General features: G+C 57.0%; 1 protein-coding gene across 1 annotated transcript in view; it reads left to right on the top strand.

The window, feature by feature from the left end:
- Positions 1 to 3,645: 3,645 nt before the first annotated feature.
- LOC144953264 (glycine receptor subunit beta-like) overlaps positions 3,646 to 15,602 on the top strand; it is a 48,881-nt gene continuing 36,924 nt past the window's right edge. The window contains exons 1-2 of the mRNA XM_078883834.1: positions 3,646 to 3,729; positions 14,444 to 14,731. Coding sequence (XP_078739960.1) covers positions 14,454 to 14,731 — 278 coding nt within the window. The 5' untranslated portion in view covers positions 3,646 to 3,729; positions 14,444 to 14,453. The remainder of the gene's footprint in view (positions 3,730 to 14,443; positions 14,732 to 15,602) is intronic.

Here is a 15,602-nt window from a genome sequence, read left to right as displayed (position 1 = left end):
CACGCTGAGTGACCGTGGGCCGCTTCCAAAAGACGCCACTTGGCCACCACGAATGTTGGCCACCGTGATGATGATGATGAGAGAGAGAGAGAGACGCAGACTCAACATGTGCAACAGCAGCAGCAGAATCAGGCATCGTCATGGGGTCCGGGATCGAACCCACGAACTCCTGTAGACCAGGCGAGGTAGTCAACATCTCTTAGCCACAGTGATGATGAGAGAGAGAGACGCAGACTCCACATATACAGCAGCAGGCATCGTCAGGGTCAGGATCGAACCCACGACCCCCTGTGTACCAGGCGAGGTAGTCAACATCTCTTAGCCACAGTGATGATGAGAGAGAGAGACGCAGACTACACATGTACAGCAGCAGCAGAATCAGGCATCGTCAGGGTCAGGATCGAACCAACGACCTCCTGTAGACCAGGCGAGGTAGTCAACATCTCCTAGCCACCGTGATGATGATGATGAGAGAGAGACGCACACTCCACATGTACAGCAGCAGGCATCGTCAGGGTCAGGATCGAGGTAGTCAGCATCTCTGTGTATGGGATTGAACCCACGATCTCCTGTAGACCAGGCGAAGTAGTCAACATATCTCAGGGTCTGGGATCGAATCCACGACCTCCTGCGTACCAGGCGAGGTAGTCAACATCTCTCAGTGTCTGGGATCGAACCCACGACCTCCTGTGTACCAGGCGAGGTAGTCAACATCTCTCAGGGTCTGGGATTGAACCCACGACCTCCTGTGTACCAGGCGAGGTAGTCAACATCTCTCAGTGTCTGGGATTGAACCCACGACCTCCTGTGTACCAGGCGAGGTAGTCAACATCTCTCAGTGTCTGGGATCGAACCCACGACCTCCTGTGTACCAGGCGAGGTAGTCAACATCTCTCAGGGTCTGGGATTGAACCCACGACCTCCTGTGTACCAGGCGAGGTAGTCAACATCTCTCAGGGTCTGGGATTGAACCCACGACCTCCTGTGTACCAGGCGAGGAAGTCAACATCTCCTAGCCACCGTGATACCACACACAGTTCAACCCCCACTCTCCCTCACCTCCAATCTCTCATCTCTCTCCATCTGTCTCTTCCCCCCCTGTCTCTAAATCTCTCTATCCCTCATATCATTCTAATCGCTCCCTCGCTCTTAAAATCTCTCCCATACCCCTCCCACAATCCGTACATCTCTTTTTTTTCCCGCTGTCTGCTCTCTCTCTTTTTTTAAATCCTTTATATTAAGTTCACTTGCTTGCTTGCTTGCGCGCTTACGACCGTGCAAATCTTTCGGTCGTTTTTTAACCCACTTCCCGTGATCCAATCGAGCTGACATTTTGCACACAGACTCGTTGTGCGTGACAATTTCTTTTCGTGAAAAACATTTTTCAAAAATGTTTACACTTGTTAGGCTATTTATTTATTTAATTACCAATTGCTTAATGGTATAAGTGGCAGCCATCTCAAGCCAGAGGACGAGAGGACTCTAGCCGCTCGTTTCAAAGACCAATGTGGGCTGGGTTGTGGCCCATTGAACGCGCATATAAAGGATTTATAGTGAAAAACTTTTTACGGGTTAATTTTTTATCTTTTTTTTACGATCAGTGGAAACAAGAAGATGCTCGGTGTATTCGGCACTTTGCTTCGTTCATAATTTCGTATGTTTTTTTTAATTTTTTATTTAGTTTTAATGCTTTGCTTTATGTGCCCCCCCTCTCTGCCCCCCCCCCTCTCTACCCCCTCTCGCTCACCCCTCTCTCTCTCTCTTCAGCTCTCTCACTCAATTCTCCCAATCACTCTCTCCCTCCTCTCTCTCAATCACTATATTTTTTTCTCTCTCCCATCTCTCTCCCGATCTCTCCCATCTCTCTCCCATCTCTCCCATCTCTCTCCCATTTCTCCCGATCTCTTCCCGATCTCTCCCATCTCTCTCCCATTTCTCCCGATCTCTTCCCGATCTCTCACAGTCTCTCTTCCACTCTCTCTCCCCTCCCTCTTTTTTTATTGATTTTTATTTTTTACGATCAGTGGAAACAAGAAGATGCTCGGTGTATTCGGCACTTTGTTTCGTTCATCATTTCGTAATTTTTTTTTAACTGGGCTCTATGTAACCCCCCCTCTAGCCCGCTCTCTCTCGCTCGCTCGCTCGCTCTCAATCACTATTTTTTCTCTCTCCCAGTCTCTCTCCCAGTCTCTCCCAGTCTCTCCTACTCTCCCCCTCTCCCACTCTCTCCCAGTCTCTCTCCCCCCTCTCTCCCAGTCTCCCTCCCAGTCTCTCTCCCATCTCTCCTACTCTCCCCCCTCTCTCCCAGTCTCTCTCCCCCCTCTCTCCCCTCTCTCCCAGTCTCTCTCCCAGTCTCTCTCCCATCTCTCCTACTTTCCCCCTCTCTCCCACTCTCTCCCCCCTCTCTCCCAGTCTCTCTCCCAGTCTCTCCTACTCTCCCCCTCTCCCACTCTCTCCCAGTCTCTCTCCCCCCTCTCTCCCAGTCTCTCTCCCAGTCTCTCTCCCATCTCTCCTACTCTCCCCCCTCTCTCCCAGTCTCTCTCCCCCCTCTCTCCCCTCTCTCCCAGTCTCTCTCCCAGTCTCTCTCCCATCTCTCCTACTCTCCCCCTCTCTCCCACTCTCTCCCCCCTCTCTCCCAGTCTCTCTCCCAGTCTCTCCTACTCTCCCCCTCTCCCACTCTCTCCCAGTCTCTCCCCCCTCTCTCCCAGTCTCTCTCCCAGTCTCTCTCCCACCTCTCCCACTCTCCCCCCACTCTCCCCCCTCTCTCCCAGTCTCTCTCCCACTCTCTCTCCCAGTCTCTCTCCCATCTCTCCTACTCTCCCCCTCTCTCCCCTCTCTCCCAGTCTCTCTCCCAGTCTCTCTCCCACTCTCTCTCCCATCTCTCCTACTCTCCCCATCTCTCCCTCTCTCCCCTCTCTCCCAGTCTCTCTCCCAGTCTCTCTCCCCTCTCCCCCCTCTCCCCCCACTCTCCCAGTCTCTCTCCCAGTCTCTCTCCCCTCTCTCCCAGTCTCTCTCCCAGTCTCTCTCCCAGTCTCTCCCCCCTCTCCCCCCTCTCTCCCAGTCTCTCTCCCAGTCTCTCTCCCCCCTCTCTCCCCATCTCTCCCTCTCTCCCCCTCTCTCCCAGTCTCTCTCCCCCTTCTCCCACTCTCTCTCCCCCCTCTCTCCCAGTCTCTCTCCCAGTCTCTCTCCCAGTCTCTCTCCCAGTCTCTCTCCCATCTCTCCCCCCTCTCCCCCCTCTCTCCCAGTCTCTCTCCCAGTCTCTCTCCCAGTCTCTCTCCCATCTCTCCTACTCTCCCCATCTCTCCCTCTCTCCCAGTCTCTCTCCCCCCCTCTCCCCCCTCTCTCCCCCCTCTCTCCCCTCTCCCCCCTCTCTCCCCTCTCTCCCAGTCTCTCTCCCACTCTCTCTCCCCCCTCTCTCCCCCTGGCTCTCTCCTCTCTCCTGATTGGTCAGCGCCCACCGTGTGGATGTCTGCTCGATGAGGCTGCGCATCTAACGGCCGCTGCAGCAGCAGCAGCATCATCATCAGCAGCATCATCAGCAGTAACAGCATCACCATCAGCATCACCATCAGCAGTATCACCATCAGCAGTATCAGCAGCAGCAGTAGTATCAGCAGCAATAGTATCAGTGGTATCACCATCAGCAGAAGCATCAGCAGCAGTATCAGCAGCATCAGCAGCAGCATCAGCACCTTCATCAGCATCAGCAGCATCAGCATCAGCAGCACGGTACAGGCATGACATCACATATCTCTGAACACACACACGCACACACACACGCACACACGTATACACACACGCACACACACGCACACACACACGCACACACGTATACACACACGCACACACACGCACACACACACGCACACACACGTATACACACACGCACACACACGCACACACACACGCACACACGTATACACACACACGCACACACACGTATACACACACACGCGCACACACGTATACACACACACGCGCACACATACACATACCTACACACACGTACACACACACGTACACACACACCTACACACACACGCACACACACGTACACACACACCTACACACACACGTACAGACGCACACACGCGCACACACGTACACACCTACACACACGTCCACACGTACACACACATGTACACACACACACACACCAATACACACGTACACACGCGCACACACGCACACACACGTACACACACACGTCCACACCTACACACACATGTACACACACACACACACCAATACACACGTACACACACGTACACACACACCTACACACACACGTCCACACCTACACACACATGTACACACACACGTACACACACACACACCAATACACACGTACACACGCGCACACACGCACACACACGTACACACACGTACACACACACACGTACACACACACACGTACACACACACCAATACACACGTACACACACATGTACACACACACACGTACACACACACCGATACACACGTACACACACATGTACACACACACACACAACATGTACACACACACACACAACATGTACACACACACACACAACATGTACACACACAACATGTACACACACACGTACACACATGTACACACACACACAACATGTACACACACAACATGTACACACACAACATGTACACACACAAGTACACACACATGTACACACATGTAAAGCTAAAGATGCCCCGTGTAGCCTCATCAGACTGTAGGGGCAAGTGCTGTTAGCGAGTAGCAGCACCTATGAAGGTAGAGACAAAGGTCCCCCGTGTAGCCTCTAGCAGGCTGTAGGGGCAAGTGCTGTTAGCGGGTAGCAGCACCTATGAAGGCTACCGGCACTGTGGCACACACAGAGGGGGGGGGTGGGTGGCCAGCACCACCACGCCCGGCCGCCTTTGTCTCTCCCCCAGTGGCGATGTTTACTGCCAAACACCGCTACACCAGCTAGTCATTTGAGGCTGAGTCGACCTAGGGGAGGCTCAGGACCGGTTCAGGTAATCGTCACTGGTGGTGGCCGTGAGCGGGAATTGAACTCGGGTCGCCGGGTTCGTAGCGCAGTGTAGCGCTAACCACTGCACCACCGCTCACCCAACCACCCACTTACTCACTCGCCCATTCACTCACCCACTCATACACTCACTCACTCACCCACTCACTCACTCAGTCACTCACTCACTCACCCACTCACCTCACCCACTCATTCACTCACTCACCCACTCACTCACTCACCCATTCACTCACCCACTCACTCACTCACCCACTCACTCACTCAGTCACTCAGTCACACACTCACCCACTCACCTCACCCACTTATTCACTCACTCACCCACTCACTCACTCACCCATTCACTCACCCACTCACTCACTCACCCACTCACTCACTCAGTCACTCAGTCACACACTCACCCACTCACCTCACCCACTCATTCACTCACTCACCCACTCACTCACTCGCCCATTCACTCACCCACTCATACACTCACTCACTCACTCACCCACTCACTCACTCAGTCACTCACTCACCCACTCACCTCACCCACTCATTCACTCACTCACCCACTCACTCACTCACCCATTCACTCACCCACTCATACACTCACTCACTCACCCACTCACTCACTCACTCAGTCACTCACTCACTCACCCACTCACCTCACCCACTCATTCACTCACTCACCCACTCACTCACTCACCCATTCACTCACCCACTCACTCACTCACCCACTCACTCACTCAGTCACTCAGTCACACACTCACCCACTCACCTCACCCACTCATTCACTCACTCACCCACTCACTCACTCACCCATTCACTCACCCACTCACTCACTCACCCACTCACTCACTCACCCATTCATTCACCCACTCACACACTCACTCACTCACCCACTCACTCACTCAGTCACTCACTCACTCACCCACTCACTCTCCCACTCACTCACTCTCCCATTCACTCACCCACTCACACACTCACTCATCCACTCACTCACTCACCCACTCAATCTCTCACTCACTCACCCACTCATTCACGCACTCACCCACTCACCCACTCACTCACCCACCCACTCACTCACCCACTCACTCACCTCACTCACTCACTCACTCACTCACTCACTCACCCACTCACCCACTCACTCAGTCACCCACTCACTCTCCTACTCACTTACTCACACACACCACCACTCCCTCTGACTCACTCACCCACTCACCCACTCACCTCACCCACTCACTCACTCATTCACTCACTCACACACACAACCACTCAATCTCTCACTCACCCATTCACTCACCGACTCACTCTCTCACCCACCCACCCACTCACTCATTCACTCACTCACACAACCACTCACTCTCTCACACAACCACTCACTTACTCACTCACCCACTCACCCACTCACCCACTCACTCACCCACCCACCGACACACCCACCCACTCACTCACCCACCCACTCACTCACCCACCGACACATCCACTCACTCACTCTCCCACACAATCACTCACCCACTCACTCACTCACTCCCCCACAAAACCACTCACTCAACTCACCCACCCACTTATCCACCCACTTAGTCATCCACCCACTCACTCACTCACCGACCCACCTACTCATTCTACCACTCACTCCCCGCTCACTCACCCACTCACTCACTCACTCACCCACCCACTCACTCACCCACCGACACACAAACCCACTAACTCACCCACCCACTCATTCTACCACTCACTCACCCACTCACTCACTCACTCACCCACTCTCCCACTCATTCACCCACTCACTCACTCAATCTCTCACTCACCCACTCACTCACTCACTCACTCACCCACTTACTCACCCACTCACTCTCCCACTCACTCACTCTCCCATTCACTCACCCACTCACACACTCACTCATCCACTCACTCACTCACTAACCCACTCAATCTCTCACTCACTCACCCACTCATTCACGCACTCACCCACTCACCCACTCACTCACTCACCCACTCACTCTCCTACTCACTCACTCACACACACAACCACTCCCTCTGACTCACTCACCCACTCACCTCACCCACTCACTCACTCATTCACTCACTCACACACACAACCACTCAATCTCTCACTCACCCATTCACTCACCGACTCACTCTCTCACCCACCCACTCACTCATTCACTCACTCACACAACCACTCACTCTCTCACACAACCACTCACTCACTCACTCACCCACTCACCCACTCACCCACTCACTCACCCACCGACACATCCACTCACTCACTCTCCCACACAATCACTCACCCACTCACTCACTCACTCCCCCACAAAACCACTCACTCAACTCACCCACCCACTTATCCACCCACTTAGTCATCCACCCACTCACTCACTCACCGACCCACCTACTCATTCTACCACTCACTCCCCGCTCACTCACCCACTCACTCACTCACCCACTCACTCACTCACTCACCCACCCACTCACTCACCCACCGACACACAAACCCACTAACTCACCCACCCACTCATTCTACCACTCACTCACCCACTCACTCACTCACTCACCCACTCTCCCACTCATTCACCCACTCACTCACTCAATCTCTCACTCACCCACTCACTCACTCACTCACCCACTTACTCACCCACTCACTCTCCCACTCACTCACTCTCCCATTCACTCACCCACTCACACACTCACTCATCCACTCACTCACTCACTAACCCACTCAATCTCTCACTCACTCACCCACTCATTCACGCACTCACCCACTCACCCACTCACTCACTCACCCACTCACTCTCCTACTCACTCACTCACACACACAACCACTCCCTCTGACTCACTCACCCACTCACCTCACCCACTCACTCACTCATTCACTCACTCACACACACAACCACTCAATCTCTCACTCACCCATTCACTCACCGACTCACTCTCTCACCCACCCACTCACTCATTCACTCACTCACACAACCACTCACTCTCTCACACAACCACTCACTCACTCACTCACCCACTCACCCACTCACCCACTCACTCACCCACCGACACATCCACTCACTCACTCTCCCACACAATCACTCACCCACTCACTCACTCACTCCCCCACAAAACCACTCACTCAACTCACCCACCCACTTATCCACCCACTTAGTCATCCACCCACTCACTCACTCACCGACCCACCTACTCATTCTACCACTCACTCCCCGCTCACTCACCCACTCACTCACTCACCCACTCACTCACTCACTCACCCACCCACTCACTCACCCACCGACACACAAACCCACTAACTCACCCACCCACTCATTCTACCACTCACTCACCCACTCACTCACTCACTCACCCACTCTCCCACTCATTCACCCACTCACTCACTCAATCTCTCACTCACCCACTCACTCACTCACTCACTCACTCACCCACTTACTCACCCACTCACTCTCCCACTCACTCACTCTCCCATTCACTCACCCACTCACACACTCACTCATCCACTCACTCACTCACTAACCCACTCAATCTCTCACTCACTCACCCACTCATTCACGCACTCACCCACTCACCCACTCACTCACTCACCCACTCACTCTCCTACTCACTCACTCACACACACAACCACTCCCTCTGACTCACTCACCCACTCACCTCACCCACTCACTCACTCATTCACTCACTCACACACACAACCACTCAATCTCTCACTCACCCATTCACTCACCGACTCACTCTCTCACCCACCCACTCACTCATTCACTCACTCACACAACCACTCACTCTCTCACACAACCACTCACTCACTCACTCACCCACTCACCCACTCACCCACTCACTCACCCACCGACACATCCACTCACTCACTCTCCCACACAATCACTCACCCACTCACTCACTCACTCCCCCACAAAACCACTCACTCAACTCACCCACCCACTTATCCACCCACTTAGTCATCCACCCACTCACTCGCTCACCGACCCACCTACTCATTCTACCACTCACTCCCCGCTCACTCACCCACTCACTCACTCACCCACCCACTCACTCACCCACCCACCCACCCACTCACCCACCCACTCACTCACCCACTGACATACCGACCCACTCACTCACCCACCCACTCACTCACCCACCCACTCACTCACCCACCCACCCACCCACCCACTCACCCACCCACTCACTCACCCACTCACTCACTCACCCACCCACTCACTCACCCACCCACCCACCCACTCACCCACCCACTCACTCACCCACTGACATACCGACCCACTCACTCACCCACTCACTCACTCACCCACCCACTCACTCACCCACCCACCCACCCACTCACTCACCCACCCACCCACCCACCCACCCACCCACCCACTCACCCACCCACTCACTCACCCACTCACTCACTCACCCACCCACTCACTCACCCACCCACCCACCCACTCACCCACCCACTCACTCACCCACTGACACACCGACCCACTCACTCACCGACTCACTCTCTCACCCACCCACTCACTCATTCACTCACTCACACAACCACTCACTCTCTCACACAACCACTCACTCACTCACTCACCCACTCACCCACTCACCCACTCACTCACCCACCGACACATCCACTCACTCACTCTCCCACACAATCACTCACCCACTCACTCACTCACTCCCCCACAAAACCACTCACTCAACTCACCCACCCACTTATCCACCCACTTAGTCATCCACCCACTCACTCACTCACCGACCCACCTACTCATTCTACCACTCACTCCCCGCTCACTCACCCACTCACTCACTCACCCACCCACTCACTCACCCACCCACCCACCCACTCACCCACCCACCCACTCACCCACTGACACACCGACCCACTCACTCACCCACCCACTCACTCACCCACCCACCCACCCACTCACCCACCCACTCACTCACCCACTGACATACCGACCCACTCACTCACCCACCCACTCACTCACCCACCCACTCACTCACCCACCCACCCACCCACCCACTCACCCACCCACTCACTCACCCACTCACTCACTCACCCACCCACTCACTCACCCACCCACCCACCCACTCACCCACCCACTCACTCACCCACTGACATACCGACCCACTCACTCACCCACTCACTCACTCACCCACCCACTCACTCACCCACCCACCCACCCACTCACTCACCCACCCACCCACCCACCCACTCACCCACCCACTCACTCACCCACTCACTCACTCACCCACCCACTCACTCACCCACCCACCCACCCACTCACCCACCCACTCACTCACCCACTGACACACCGACCCACTCACTCACCCACCCACTCAGCCAACAACAACCGCCATTTGCCACTAAGTGGTGGTGACGTCACCACGACGCTGGTGCCAGGCTAGGTGCACGTTGAGGCCACGTGAAGTGTCGAACGCCCTCTGGCAGGAGGTCACGTGACAGACCCAGCAGGTGCCACGGGTCGACTGACTGAGATGAGTGGCCGATGCACCACCTGTGCCCCCTACTGTGCCAACTTGCTGCGGTTTAGCCACCCGGCGCTCCGCTCGTTGTTGTGAGCGTCGCTCCTCCGCCCTCTGTTGTTGTTGGAGGGCGTCTGCCTTTAGCTGCCCAGTAACAGCAGAGTCTTTCACATATAATGTGGGAGCCAGAGGACATCCCTGTCGCACCCCAAGGTGAACAGGGAATGGCTCCGACTCCCGGCCACGTAGTTTTACCCGGGCCCACTCACCATCATGAAGGTCCTTAATGATCGTGAGCAGAGGGTCAGGGACTCCGAAAGCACGAAAAACAACCCAGAGCCCAGGCCTACTGATGGTATCATAGGCCTTGACCAGGTTAATAAAGCAGAGATGTAGGTCTTGTTGGAATTCCCTATTCCTGTGCTGTAGCAGACGGACAGAAAATATGGCATCTGTGCAGGACCGCCCTTTCCTGAAACCGCATTGGGGCTCCGCAAGCCTCTCCTCAGCGTGCCTACCAAGGCGATGTTGAATAATCCTTGCCAGGACCTTTCCCGGCACACTGAGGAGTGAGATGCCCCTGTAGTTGTTACAGTCTGTGCGGTCCCCCTTCTTCAAGAGGGGGACCACCAGGGCACCCATCCACTCACCCACCCAGTCACTCACCCACCCACTCACCCACTCACCCACCCATCCACTAACCCACCCACTCACCCACCCAGTCACTAACCCACTCACCCACCCATCCACTAACCCACCCACTCACCCACCTAGTCACTAACCCACCCACCCAGTCACTAACCAACCCACCCACCCATTCACCCAGTCACCCACCCACCCATCCACTCACCCATCTACTCACCCATCCACTCACCCACCCACCCACTCACCCACCAACCCACTCACCAACCCACCCACCCACCAACCCATCCACCCACCCATTCACCCACCCACTCACCCACCCACTCACCCACTCACCCACCCACCCACTCACCCACTCACCCACCCACCCACCCACCCACTCACCCACCCACCCACTCACCCACTCACCCACTCACTCACCCACCCACCCACTCACCCACCCACTCACCCACCCACCCACTCACCCACCCACTCACCCACTCACCCACTCACCCACCCACCCACTCACCCACCCATCCACTCACCCACCCACCAACCCACTCACTCACCCACCCACCCACTCACCCACCCACCCACTCACTCACCCACCCACTCACCCAACCACTCACCCACTCACCCACCCACCCACTCACCCACACACCCACTCACCCACCCACCCACTCACCCACACACCCACTCACCCACCCATCCACTAACCCACCCACTCACCCACCCAGTCACTAACCCACCCACCCAGTCACTAACCCACCCACCCACCCACTCACCCACTCACCCACCCACCCACCCACTCACCCACACACCCACCCACTCACCCACACACCCACTCACCCACCCACCCACCCACTCACCCACCCACCCACTCACCCACCCACCCTCTCACTCACCCACCCACCAACTCACCTACCCACCCACCCACTCACTCACTCACCCACTCACCCACCCACCCACCCACTCACCCACTCCCCCACCCACCCACTCACCCACCCACCCACCCACCCACTCACCCAGCCACTCCCCCACCCACCCACTCACCCACACACCCACTCACCCACCCACTAACCCACTCACCCACTCACCCACCCACCCACTCACCCACTCACCCACCCACCCATCCACTCACCCACCCACCAACCCACTCACTCACCCACCCACCCACCCACCCACTCACCCACCCACCCACTCACTCACCCACCCACTCACCCAACCACTCACCCACTCACCCACCCACTCACCCACACACCCACTCACCCACCCACCCACTCACCCACACACCCACTCACCCACCCATCCACTAACCCACCCACTCACCCACCCAGTCACTAACCCACCCACCCTGTCACTAACCCACCCACCCACCCACTCACCCACTCACCCACCCACCCACTCACCCACACACCCACCCACTCACCCACACACCCACTCACCCACCCACCCACTCACCCACCCACTCACCCACCCACTCACTCACTCACCCACCCACCCACTCACTCACCCACCCACCCACCCACCCACTCACTCACTCACTCACCCACCCACCCACTCACTCACCTACTCACCCACTCACCCACCCACCCACTCACCCACTCCCCCACCCACCCACTCACCCACCCACCCACCCACTCACCCAGCCACTCCCCCACCCACCCACCCACTCACCCACACACCCACTCACCCACCCACTCACCCACCCACTCACCCACTCACCCACTCACCCATCCACTCACCCACCCACCAACCCACTCACTCACCCACCCACCCACTCACCCACCCACCCACTCACTCACCCACCCACTCACCCAACCACTCACCCACTCACCCACCCACCCACTCACCCACACACCCACTCACCCACCCACCCACTCACCCACACACCCACTCACCCACCCATCCACTAACCCACCCATTCACCCACCCAGTCACTAACCCACCCACCCAGTCACTAACCCACCCACCCACCCACTCACCCACCCACCCACCCACCCACTCACCCACCCACTCACCCACCCACCCACCCACCCACCCACTCACTCACCCACCCACTCACCCACCCACTCACTCACTCACTCACCCACCCACCCACCCACCCACCCACTCACCCACCCACTCACCCACCCACCCACCCACCCACTCACCCACCAACTCACCCACTCACTCACTCACCCACCCACCCATCCACTCACCCACCCACCAACCCACTCACTCACCCACCCACCCACTCACCCACCCACTCACTCACCCACCCACTCACCCAACCACTCACCCACTCACCCACCCACCCACCCACTCACCCACACACCCACTCACCCACCCACCCATCCACTAACCCACCCACTCACCCACCCACCCACTCACCCACCCACTCACCCACCCACCCACTCACCCACCCACTCACCCACCCACCCACTCACCCACCCACCCACTCACCCACCCATCCACTAACCCACCCACTCACCCACCCACCCACTCACCCACCCACTCACCCACCCACCCACCCACTCCCTCACCCACCCACCCACTCACCCACCCACTCAACCACTCACCCACTCAGCCACCCACCCACTCACCCACTCACCCACCCACCCACTCACCCACACACCCACTCACCCACCCACCCACTCACCCACCCACTCACCCACACACCCACTCACCCACCCACTCACCCAGCCACTCACCCACACACCCACTCACCCACCCACTCACCCACCCACTCACTCACCCACTCACTCACCCACCCACTCACCCAACCACTCACCCACTCAGCCACCCACCCACTCACCCACTCACCCACCCACTCACCCACCCACCAACCCACTCACTCACCCACCCACCCACTCACCCACTCACCCACCCATCCACTAAACCACCCACTCACCCACCCACTCACCCACCCACCCACTCACCCACCCATCCACTAAACCACCCACACACCCACCCACTCACCCACTCACCCACCCACCCACCCACTCACCCACTCACCCACCCACCCACCCACTCACCCACCCATCCACTAAACCACCCACTCACCCACACACCCACCCACCCACCCACTCACCCACACACCCACTCACCCACCCATCCACTAAACCACCCACTCACCCACCCACTCACCCACCCACCCACCCACTCACCCACCAACTCACCCACTCACCCACCCACCCATCCACTCACCCACCAACCCACTCACTCACCCACCCACCCACTCACCCACCCACCCACCCACTCACTCACCCACCCACCCACTCACCCACCCACCCACCCACTCACCCACCCACTCACCCACTCCCCCACCCACTCTCTCCCCTCTCCCCTCCCTCACCACAACCTCCCTCCAGCCCGTCCACCATGAATCCACCCTCGAGGCAGCCTCCCCTCCTCCTCCTGCTGCTTCTCTCCCTGCTGCCGCTACTGCTGCTACTGCTGCCCCCTCGAGGCGTCGAGGCGAAGCCCGAGTCACGTGCTATAGGACCCTCGTCGGCTCGTCCCAGACCCGGGGCGGTAGTCGACCCGGTCAACTCCAACAACTCCACCTCCGCTGGGGTCGAGGAGGAAGTCACCGACGACAAACCTCGCAGGAGGAAGGGGAAGAAGGCTGCTAAGAAGAGTCTCGCGCACTGCCCCTTGTGAGGGGGGCGGGGGGGTGGGGGCTCTGTGTGTGTCTGTGTGTGTGTCTGTGTGTGTGAGTGTGTGTCTGTGTGTGTGTCTCTCTGTGTGTATGTCTGTGTGTGTGTCTCTCTGTGTGTGTGTCTGTGTGTGTGTGTCTGTGTGTGTGTGTGTGTCTGTGTGTGAAGTAGGCTGCTAAGAAGAGTCTCGCGCACTGCCCCTTGTGAGGACGGGGGGTTCTGTGTGTGTGTGAGTGTGTGTGTGTCTGTGTGAGTGTCTGTGTGTGTGTGTGTGTCTGTGTGTGTGTCTGTGTGTGTGTCTGTGTGTGTGTCTGTGTGTGTGTCTATGTGAGTGTGTGTGTCTGTGTGTGAAGAAGGCTGCTAAGAAGAGTCTCGCACACTGCCCCTTGTGAGGACGGGGGGGGGGGCGGGGGGGGGGCTCTGTGTGTGAGTGTGTGTCTGTGTGTCTGTGTGTGTGAGTGTGTGTCTGTGTGTGTCTGTGTGTGTGAGTTTGTGTCTGTGTGTGTGTGTCTCTGTGTGTGTGTGTGTGTGTCTGTGTGTGTGAGTGTGTGTCTGTGTGTGTGTGTCTCTGTGTGTGTGTCTGTGTGTGTGAGTGTGTGTCTGTGTGTGTGTGTCTCTGTGTGTGTGTCTGTGTGTGTGTCTGTCTGTGTGTGTGAGTGTCTCTGTGTGTGTGTCTCTGTGTGTCTGTGTATCTCTGTGTATGTGTGTCTGTGTCTGTTTGTGTCTCTGTGTGTGTCTGTGTATGTGTCTCTGTGTGTGTCTCTGTGTCTCTGTGTGTGTGTGTGTCTGTCTGTCTGTCTGTGTGTTTCTCTGTGTGTATGTGAGTGTGTGTCTGTGTGAATGTGTCTCTGTGGAGAGTTTCCTATACCTG

Source organism: Lampetra fluviatilis, chromosome 73 (assembly GCF_964198595.1).
Source record: "Lampetra fluviatilis chromosome 73, kcLamFluv1.1, whole genome shotgun sequence".
Lineage (NCBI taxonomy): Eukaryota > Metazoa > Chordata > Hyperoartia > Petromyzontiformes > Petromyzontidae > Lampetra > Lampetra fluviatilis.
This window is presented reverse-complemented; position numbering and strand designations above follow the sequence as displayed.